We start from the raw sequence: 11081 nt of genomic DNA, 5'->3' as shown, positions 1-11081 counted from the left end.
TGTCACTGCCCCGATATGAAGGGCCACACTAAAGCAGTGGTCTCTTACCCTGCTCCTGGAGAACTACTGCCCTGCATGTTTTAGGTTTCTCCCCACTCTAACACTCCTGATTCTAATAATTAACTTGTTATCGAACACGGTGAAATGATGCTTGATAACGAGTTAATTATTAGAAGACTTTGGATTGGTTCTGCAATGCAGGTTTTGTTTTAACTCTCTAATTGTTTCCACCCAGTTTTAACTACAACACATGAGAGATTGTCTCATGATTAAGTTATTTGTGACAGAGACCCTTTGGCCAACCAAAAAAAAAAGAAAAACAGGTCAGAAGCTCCACAGGTGCCTTTAAAAAGATGTGTTTGCCAAACCAAACAGTTCACTCTCATCATTTGAGTCTTTTCTCTGTCTGAAAACTCTTCTGATGAAGCAGAAGTCTCACTTTTATGACACATGTCTAAGTAGGTTTTCGTATATGTCGAGTTTGCCTCATTCTGTCTTACCAGACTGCGATGGGCTTATTACTGCCCCCCCAAAGATGCGCAGAGAGGAGAAAGAAACCACTGCAGCTATGTTTGGTGAGAATTAGAAGTTGATCATTAAACAGTTCATTTTTTTGAGTAATATTTGAGAAAAATCCTCTGATTCCAGCTTCTTAAATATGAATACTTTCTGGTTTCTTTCATCCCCGGTGATTGAAAACTTAATATCTTTGGTTTTTAGACTGTTAGTCATGACGAAACAATACATTTTAATTTGCATTTTGGGCTTCAGGAAACACTAATTGACCAAACAACTAATTGATTAATTGAGAAAATAAACAACGGATTCATCAACAATAAAAAATTAATCATGAGTCGCAGCCTTGAGTGAGAAACGTAGTTGGTGTTTTCTCACATTAAACCACAAGGGGGCAGCAGTGAGTTCATTCCACACTCGACCAGCCACATAAAGGAGAGAGATTTATACTTCATCGTAAGTGTCTGTGAAGTTTCTCAATCATCCAGGTTATGAAGGGTTGAGTCAAGAGCAGCTGAACTTGTTATAGATTCTTGAAGATGTCTTGACATTTTAAATAAGAGGCAAAACCATCTTCAAGGATTTAAAACAAGTCCTGTTGCTCAACCCCTTTTTGGATATATGCCATCAGAAGTGTTCTCAGTTTGTGTCAATGTTTATAAGAGAAAAGACTTGAAGGATGAGGACTAACTGGGTTGTTTAACAGCTGCTTGTCTGGTTAACTCCTCCACCCTTTGATAAAGCTCACAGCTGCTTCACTAAACCTTCCTATGAGACTCTCCCACACAGCGGATCAAACTGTCTCCAGTGGAGCTCTGTGTTTCTTTGTATGGACATTACTGTTTTTAATATTTACTACAAACACAATAAATTTAAATTTGAAAGCCAAATATCTGCTAAGAAACGGCAATAATCTGTTTACATTCCGCAAAACTTATCGACAATCACAATTTATTCAAACCCTAATCACAGATCAGACGGCTTAACTGAAACTCCAGGTGTGCCGATAAGTGCAGGATTTCAGGATGGTTGCATGTGATTTGAACGTGTACCGGGTTGATACACTATTGCTTGTGACAATTAGCATCTCCTGACCCTTATAAACAGGACTAGATCTGCCGTTATAACCATCAGATTAATGTGCATGAAGGATTTTCTTTTAAATTTGTATTTATGGATGTTTTACAGTTGTTTTCTTTTCATTTCTATTTATAGATATATTTGTGCTGTGGTTGCGTCAAATGTTCCTGCCTATCAGTTGCAACAAAAGCGGTTGACGTTATGTTGGAAATGGGTCGGCAGTCACAACTGGAAGTGCAAAAGAATCTCAATTATCTTTCATGTTACGAAATTATTATTTTTTTGCTTTAATGAGAACGAGTTGTTTCCGAGTGTTTTTAACGGTAAAGTTAATGCAGCGTTGTTTTCTTAGTTTTCATACAAGTTTGTGATGTTGAACCTGTTTTGTAAATACAGTATATTCTTAAGCTTATGTACTGTGTTTGTATGATGTTTTATAGTGTGGTTAGCATAAATTAAACTGCAGGCAGGTCTGAGTTTATTCTGCTGAGTCACAGACGACGAGCAGTTAGCAAGTCGCTAATGCTAACAGATATTTCTTGTAAACATTGGACGGTAGATGCTGCAGAGTGTGAAAAGAAAAGCATCAAGTTTTTTATTTTTATTTTATAAATAGCAAGAGTAAGCAAATGTGTTGACCTATAAAGCTGTATATTTTACCAAAAAAAATATAAACCTGTGTAGTGTTTTAATTCCAAATAAGGATATTCGGATATCTGTAACGGGGACATTTAGTTATTTTCTGTTATCTATACTGTTATAATGTCAGATAAGATGTAAAGTGTTGCTTTAAAGTTTGTGAACCCTTCAGTTTCCTCCATTTCTGCAAAACATATGACGTAAAATGTGACCAGACTTTCACAGAAGTACTAAAACTAGATAAAGGGAACTTATTGATTTATTTACTAAGGAAAAGGATCTAATTTTATATATTTGTGTGAGGTAAAAGTATGTGAACCCTTTTAGCTTTCGGTAAATGGTGTGACCCCCTTTTTCAGCAATAACTTCACTGTTAATCAGCCCTGCATGTAATTATTAGAATATTTTACATACATGTTAACCAGCCTACAGTTGTATTTTTCATTGACTTTTCAGGAGCATTGTTACACTTGTATCAATGTACATCACCAACCATGTAACTACTTGTTAAAACATTGCTGTAGTATGCCTCTAGTGGTGAGAAACTCTAACCCTTTAACCAGGACAACATATACGAGCAGGGACCCAAAAATTCCTGAAATTGATTAAAAGAAAAACTTGTCATTATAAATCTTTCAGTAGTACTTTTCTAATCCGCTTCAAATTCCTCTCCTTGAGATGCAATACACTCTCTCATTCCTGGAAACATTTCCAATTTTAGTTTCACTCAGCTGTAGACAGACACCACCTAGTGTCAAATCTGATAACTACATTACCCCCTACTGCTGTACTATCGATGGCCTCTGGGAATTTTTGCTTCCCCCCTTTCGTTATTTACCCTGGTATTCACTCTATAATCAGTGTCCCTACTTAAATTCAGATAAACAAACATCCACTTCAAAACCTTCAGTAACAAAACCAACCAAAAAGACCTTTTATTACTCATTTTCCAGCTGCAGTAGGCACATTGATAAAGAGGGCTTAAAAACAAGCCAAAATTAAACATTCAAGCAAATTTCACACACATGCAGTTCATATATTGTATATTAACTACCAAAAGCATGAAAACTATTCACTTCTGTTCGCCAACGTGTGGAAACTCAACAGTAGTCGACTTTATTGCAGTTTCTTCTGTCTCGGGATCTGTAAAGCCAAATATTTCCAGCGGTGCGTCACCATCCCTCACAGCAGATTTAAGTGCTTCTCATGTATAAAGTGTCCTTCACAGTAACTCTTGAGCTGGTTGCACACAGTCTCAGGTCTTACTCTCTGATATATTCCCAACGATTCCTTCCATATCCACCGTGGACTCGTACGCCTCCGAGACCAGCTGTGTTTGCTGCAACACCGCTGGCACAGAGAAGCCATGAACCGCCTGGACGTGTCCCAGGTTCTGATTGGACACCACGCCCTCCATCGCCGCGTCACTCGACCCAATCACCACTCTCACTATGCAACTAGAATTGAGGGCTGACGCAGATTCAGGTTCTGGGTTTGTGGATTGCTGGACGGCGGTGGCGGTGTGTTGGACGTAACCTGTCTCGTCTGCGATCAGCGAGGCCTCCACAGTTTTAGTAGCTTCGTTTTCACTTCCTTCCACATCCTGCACGATCACGTTCCTCAGTTTCCTCTGCCGAGGGTTGTAGTTCTCGGTGCGTTTGTGGATTTGAACGTGACGTCGCAGGTGTGCCTGGAAGACAAAGAGTAGAGATGTAAGTGTCATCAGCTGAGGGGGTAAAATGTAGTTAGCATTCATTCAGGCAACAAAACAATTATCGATAAATCAAGTCGTTTTTTAAACAAACATATCAAACTTCCCTATTTTCATCTTGTCAGTCGTGAGGTTTTGCTGGTATTCTTTGCCTTTTGTAATCATAAACTGAATATCTTTGAGTTTTGGACTCTTCGGAAAGACATTTGAAGAAGACTCCTTGTGGGCTTTTGGAAACTGTCGTGAATTTTTTCCAAACCAAACAATTAGTGTGCAGTATTGGACACAATGAACAACCTCAGTTCACACAAAGGCTACCATCCCTTCGTCCCTGTCCCTAGAATAACGACTAAAAAAGGATGACGCTGTGAATACCACTGAACAATCGTTCAGCACAGTGGCTCCATCATGGTGACAGAAGCCCCAGTGGCCTAATGGATAAGGCACTGGCCTCCTAAGCCAGGGATTGTGGGTTCGAATCCCATCTGGGGTGTGTAGCAGAGTGACAAAGCAGTGGGGTACAAAGACTTCATCTGCAATGTCACATTTTTATACAGACATTAAATATTTAAATATGCTCAGAGATAAGATGACATTTCACGACATCATCACAGACTTTAGGAAACTAATGGAAATTATTTCACTATTTACTGATGTTTTATAACAAAGATAATCATTAGTTGCAGCCTTAGTATTCTATATATATTATTAAAAAAAAGAGGTTTGCATCAGTTACAGTTTTGAAAAACTACGTGAATGTATATAAACCCTTGTTGTGTACTCTAATTAACAATAATAATGATCTTAATTTGTAGAGCAGTTTTCAAAACCCACATTACAAAGTGCTTCACACCAGCCAGCAAATTAAAACTGAGATATTATAAAATAATTAGATTGCATGATAAAAAACAAACAGATTAAACCAATGCTAATAATGTAAGATAGAAGAAAATTAAATAAAGAAAAATAAATTGAAAACAAAACCCAAAAAGTTTAAAGAAAATAAAAAATTGAAGTAAAATCAGGAAAGCTCCTCTAATGTGTGTGTTCGGCCCTTCAGAACAGATTTAAGACCTCTGCTCGAGGATCTCAAACTACGTACAGGCTCATGTGGTCAGAAATAATTTCAGAAAATCAACAGCCATAAAAGTAATCAGGAAGATCTTAAATCAATTCTGAAACATACTGGAAGCTGGTGTTAAGCAGCTAAAACAGACTCTGGATAAAGAAGCTTGGCAACTGAACAGATTATTGGTTACGGTAGGTAAAAAGGTTTTTTTTTGCAGTAATGAAGGCGTAAAATGGTCTCTTTGTCTTTCAAAGTTAAAATAGATTGTATTTTTAAAACATTCCTGAGATGATAAAAACATGATTGCATAAGCTTTGTGGTGTGCTGCTCAACACTTTACTAGATTTGATTTTTTAAAACTAGTAATTACTACAAAACCAAACGCCAAGATTCCTTTCAGCAGGCTTGATTTATTCCAACAGGGAACCACCAAATGGCAGAATTTGTTTTGCAATGTGTTTAATCCATCTAACAAATGACTCAGGCTTCTTTTTTATCTTCTACAAAACAAACAATTTAATCATATGACCTGGAGCTTCTGGAAATGAATGCATTTTCAGATATTTTACCATTGACTTTATATAAATATGGACGTCATGACAGCTCCCCAAAAGTGAAGTCAAAACATTTCCAATTTTAGTTTCCCCTCAGCTGTAAACAGACGCCACCTAGTGTCAAATCTGATAACTGCAGTACCTCCTACTCCTGTGCTATCGACGGCCTTTTGAGAATTTTTGTGTCCACCCTCGTATCTACCCTGGTATTTGCTCTATAATCAGTGTTACAACATTTTACCATTGATTATATATATGAATATGGACGTAATGACAGTTCCCCAAACATGAAGCCAAAACATCTCCATCGCCCCCTGGTGGCTTGCTGCAGTACAGGTCATAAAACCGAGCCCCCTCCATGTTAGCAGAGGAGACAAAATCATTCAAAATCATTCAATCAATCAAGTATTTTAGGCAGCTCTTGATGTTGTCTTAGTGTTCATTTTTCAAATACGTTTATTATTATTAATTTAGTTATTTGACGATATAAAAAAGGTACTGTGATGTCATGATTGACAGCTGTGACAGTTGCTCTCAAACCACCTGACTCTGGCACAAGCAAGAAGGCCTCTCCCATAAAAGGAGATATTTTGGCTTCATTTTTGCATAGTGGCAGTAAAGTGAACACCCGTCGTCTATATTTATATACAGTCAATATATTTTACAGAGACAACGATGAGTCAACCAGGAACACGACAGATGAATCAATAATGAAAACAGCTGTTAATTGCAGCCTTAGTGAGCGTACCTGTCGAGTGAACTTGTAGCCGCAGTCTATGCACTCAAACTTCCTCATGCCTTTATGGCGACGCAGATGGACACGAAGTTGCTCCCTCGCTGATGAAAACCACAAAGAGAATCATATTAAAAGAGGCTGATTCACACCATTTGCCTTTTATCCACACCACAAAACATGATAATGACGGTCATATTGAATATCATACCTTTAAAGGTTTTATTACATATGTGACAACAGTGGGGACGGCCTTCCTCGTGTTTGCTGGCCTTGTGGCGGACAAGAGCGCCTTTCTCTGTGAAGCGCTGCTCACACACGTCACAGCTGAAGGGACGCTCACCTGTGTGTGTCCGATGGTGTTTATCTAGACTGGCTGGCATTAAAAAAAAAAAAAACCCACACAGATTAATAATACAATGAAGTAGTGTTCGAGAGCTCAATACTGTGTGTTTGGATTCATCCTTCGAACTCGGTAGGATGGTTGTTACCTTGTGTCCTGAAGGTTTTTCCACAGAGGTGACACTGGTACGGCCTTTCACCGCTGTGTACACGCAAATGCATGTTGAGGTTGTTCTTCTGGGAGAATGCATGGCCACACAAATTACACACAAAAGGACGCTCATTTCTGTAAAAACATTAAAACAAAAAGACAAATGTTATCATAGTTTTTTTATGAAAATGGATCCCCACATTTAAGGTACAAGTCTGTCTAGTCTGATCACGGCAGTACTTTAACATATCCACTACCTGTGTATGGCTTTGATGTGCATCTGCAGGCCGTTTCGACTGGACGCTCGATGGCCACACTCCTCACACACAAACGGCTTTTCGCCTCGATGTTTGGCCGCTTCGTGCACTCGCAGCTCTGTCCGAGTTAAGAAGGTTTTGGGGCACTGTGAACACTAAAAAAAGGATCTATATTGTTAACTGAAGACGCAGGATGATATCTTAGATACAAGATTGACTTTTAATGAAAACACAAAGGCAACAGTGTTAAAACTAAAGGTGTGTATATGTTTATTGCATGTCACACTGTATGAGATGGGTCTAATAAAATCTTGCAATCTTGTGTGAGAATGTACGATATCCATGTACGGTACGTCACATTGAGTGAAGACTGCATGGTGAATCATAGTATATTTTGTTTGTTTGCTTTGGTTTGTGTGGGTTTTTTTCCCCTTAACTTTATTCAAAGCTGGGTTTGGGTTAGGATTGAAATGATGCAGAAAAATGGCACTTACAAAAATGCCCAAAGTGCCAATTTTCTGCATCATTTCTCCTAAAGATCTGACTCAGGATGTTGGTCAAATCTTTGTTGACGACCAAAGATTTTACCACATTTCTCTCCCAATAATCAACTTTTGTGTGAGACGGCCCAAAGTTTTTGCAACACAACTTCTAGTAAGTGAAATACAGTGTGTGTATATATAAAACTTACTGCGTGTGGTTTGGGATGACCGTGGATCTTCATCATGTGAAATGTCAAGTTTTTCTTGTACATAAATTGTTCAGTACATGTTGAACACTGAAAAACAATGACGCCATGTTAGTGAAGACATTTTTAAACGTTCATTTTCGATTTGATATGATTGTTATCTGTGTCTGTTTGGTGCTGGCTGTACCTTGTAGGGCATGTCTCCTGTGTGGGAGATAATGTGCACACGGAGCTCTTCTTTTCCATTAAATGTTGAGGAACATGTCGGGCAGGGGTATATCTGTAATTATATCACAGCACAAATACTCATGTAACACTTCATAAAACCTTCCTTAAATGTAACTGGTCCTTGGTCTACACTTACTACTCTTACTCACCTGTGCTGTTGCACAGTTTCTGAACTCATGTATCAAAAGATTCTCCTTTCTGAAGTACCTCTTTCCACATTTAAGGCAACCGAAGGGTCTCTCCCCTGTATGCCGCCTAGGAAAAACACAAATAACATTAAAGGATATTCTTTCAACAGCAAGTAATTTGAAGGAAAAATGCTAAGTCTGCAAACCTGTTGTGGACTTTGAGGTAGTATTTGCTCTTGAAGGATTTGTGACAGATGGGGCACTGCACAGAGTCCTTCTTCGAGTCTTCTTCCGCCACCTCACCGTTTCCGTTTTTGTCCAATTTAATCTGCGACTTTCGCCTCCGTGCTGTTGATGTGGACGGAGCTAAAGAGGAGGGTTCATTAACAGGAACATACTCCTCATCTGAGTCTTCAGTGATGCCCTCAAAACCCCCGTCATCATCCTCGTCTGCTTCCTCAATCACCCGGCTAACACCTTTGTCGTTTATGTCAATCTGCAACTCGTTTATCTGCAAATAACATAACACAAGTGGAGTAATAACCAGCATATTCATCTTCAAAATGCACTTGCAGTTAAATGCAGCAACAAATACACAATCACTGTAATACTTTTTCCATGCATGTGTTTATGTTTTCTACCTCAGTTGGCTGATCTGGGTTTTGGTTCTCCACAACATCATCACTGCTCTCTTTCTCTGCAGGAATAAGCGGCGCCTTCTTGTTGGCTTTTTCAGTAGCTGTAAAATCAGTAGGGGGGGTCTCATCAGTCACCAGTCGCCTGGGGCCTTTAACCACTCGACCGGAGCGAGTGGTTGTGGTTGCAGAGGTTGTAGCAGTAGTAGTGGCAGCCATGCTAAAATTATGTGTAACAGAATCAACGATGGACTCCTGTTTCTTGACTGTGAGCAAGGTCTGATCTGTGACTGAACAAGGGGGGTTTGTGTCTGATTTGGACTTTCTAGGTCTTCCTCTTTTACGCTTCAAAGGAGCAGCAGCCACAGAGGTTTCCTTGTAGCGTTCACAGAGAGCCAAAGCTTCTGGCACACACAGGCTGGACGCTGCATGCTGCACCTTCTCCAGGTTGTCTGGATTCAGCTTCAGCTCTCCGGTGTAGACGAAGTTCAGGAGCAGCTCGAGGCCATCGTTGGGGCATTCCTGCAGGCAGAACTCCATGCACGGTGCAGCGGGCATGTTGGACTGTTGGAACAGCTCACTGAAACAGGCGAGGATGTTGCGGTGGGCCAGGTAGACCACACCGCCTCCCACATTCAACACTGCATCACAAAACCTCCCTACTGCCCTCTGCTGGTTCAGGGAGGACAGGACACGCTGTGCATGGTCGCTCTCTGGTGCAGGCATCTCTCCAGCTTCACTTACTGCAGATACATGAGACACAGGGAAACTATGAATATTAAGTCAAAATATTTTATAAATTAACCAAACTATATTTGCTGCAGAGCCCTTTTCACACTCATGCACAGATGCACAAGTTGGAACCTGTATATTCATGTTATTATCCATTGCTGATTAGATATGGATATATAGACATATATTTTGGAGCTGAAACAATTAGTCAATCAATACAATATTAATTAGCAACTATTCTGATAATCAATCTTTTTAAAACATTGCCAAACATTTGATGGTTTCAGCTTCTTAAATGTAAATACTTGCTTCTTTTCTGTGTTTCATATAATTATGAATTTAATATTTTTAATATAATTATCTAATATTTCCGCCCCTACTTGCCTCTACATAATAGTCCGCTGTATGCGTATCTTACTTATATTTTATACACAGTACAGTCAAAACCATTTATGTGCAACATCAAGCTCCTTAAATAAACAACAATATAAAGCTGAAAACTAAGACTTTTCATAGTTGCGGAATATTTAGGAGAGTTTGATACAATCTGAACCAAATTATGTATAAAACAGCTCAGTTTACAACAAGAGTCTGACCTGTATATATGTTATTGAACATTTTTGTTTAAACATATGTGTATATATTATATATTAACCTTTATTTTACCTTGAAAGACTATTGAGGAGGAATTACAATGGTGTCGAGAAACATCAACAACAAACCGCAAAACGATATTAAAATACAATAAAAGAAAAAAAGAAAAGAAAACATTTAGGAAAAATAAAGCAATGAATAAATACAGATAAGAAAGTAAACAGGTAAGATGCACTGAAGTTAAAACATTTGCAATCAATTAAAACAAGGTCTGAGATAAGGTCTTTGAACAGCTATAGTTGTGATAAATAATCTAATTTTAAGGCCTTTTTGCAGATTATTTATATATAAGTGTAAGCTGCATTATTATAAGAGAATGACATTTCTGTGCAGAGCAAAAACCTATTCTGTGATCATGTAGTTAAATAATTTAGAGCTGCAATGATTAGCCGGTTAATTGATTAGTCAGTCAAGAGAAAAGTAATTATTAGGATGGATTAATGCTTAATATTTAGGAGAGCTTGATAGAAATCGCATCAAATTAAGTCACTTTTGAGAGAAAATAGGTCACGTGTGTCAGTGATAGCGTATGCAATAATCAAACAATTTAAGACAAATAAAGCATTGAGTACTTAACACTTTATATTCTTCTGTTGAGACTGAAAGTGAGTGCAGACCCCTGGCTACCGCCGCAGCTCGACGTTTATTTCCTCGCACATCTTTTTAAAGACGCTCCCTTAACGCAGCAGCTGCGTTCACACTCTCACATCTGCAGGACGGAAAATCAAAAACTCAAAACATTTATTGCTCTCTTTTCTACTGTAAAAGCTGCACCCTTGTTTGTAGCTAAAATGAAGATAGGTTATTAAGCAAAATATCAAAAGCCCTTAGCTGCTGTACGGCTTGTTTTCACTTCTTTCTTTGCAGGCCCCTAAAAAAAAAACCTGCAGGAGGAAGAGGATGTGACGTTTCTTATGTGAGACGAACTCCGGGAAAGGTTTTTTTTGTGTGTGTTATGCGTGAA

The 11081-nt window shown here is 38.7% G+C and overlaps 1 protein-coding gene and 1 non-coding gene across 2 annotated transcripts; one reads left to right on the top strand and one right to left on the bottom strand.

Moving 5' to 3' along the window:
• Positions 1-3174: 3174 nt before the first annotated feature.
• zbtb48 (zinc finger and BTB domain containing 48) lies at positions 3175-10970 on the bottom strand. Its single transcript, XM_062427700.1, has 11 exons — positions 10695-10970; positions 8738-9474; positions 8303-8607; positions 8118-8223; positions 7928-8020; positions 7744-7830; positions 7053-7207; positions 6794-6930; positions 6514-6678; positions 6318-6406; positions 3175-3925 (listed from the first exon to the last, which is right to left on the bottom strand). Exons 2-11 carry the CDS (start codon positions 9455-9457, stop codon positions 3491-3493), a joined length of 2292 nt encoding a protein of 763 aa, XP_062283684.1. The 5' UTR covers positions 9458-9474; positions 10695-10970; the 3' UTR covers positions 3175-3490.
• trnar-ccu (transfer RNA arginine (anticodon CCU)) lies at positions 4367-4439 on the top strand. The gene has a single exon. It is a non-coding gene; the product is annotated as a tRNA-Arg (tRNA).
• Positions 10971-11081: the final 111 nt, after the last annotated feature.

Source organism: Scomber scombrus, chromosome 10 (assembly GCF_963691925.1).
Source record: "Scomber scombrus chromosome 10, fScoSco1.1, whole genome shotgun sequence".
NCBI lineage: Eukaryota > Metazoa > Chordata > Actinopteri > Scombriformes > Scombridae > Scomber > Scomber scombrus.
Note: the sequence above shows the minus strand (reverse complement) of the source record. Positions and strands in the feature narration are given on the sequence as shown.

Bases quoted from the DNA above. Each gene is read 5' to 3' on its own strand.
- zbtb48 (XM_062427700.1), bottom strand. From the start codon at position 9,457: ATGCCTGCACCAGAGAGCGACCATGCACAGCGTGTCCTGTCCTCCCTG. The intron at 7,831-7,927 runs GTACAGCCAGCA...ATTGTTTTTCAG, and splicing joins CAGGAGACATGCCCTACAAG to TGTTCAACATGTACTGAACA. The intron at 7,208-7,743 runs GTAAGTTTTATA...TCCTTTTTTTAG, and splicing joins GTCATCCCAAACCACACGCA to TGTTCACAGTGCCCCAAAAC.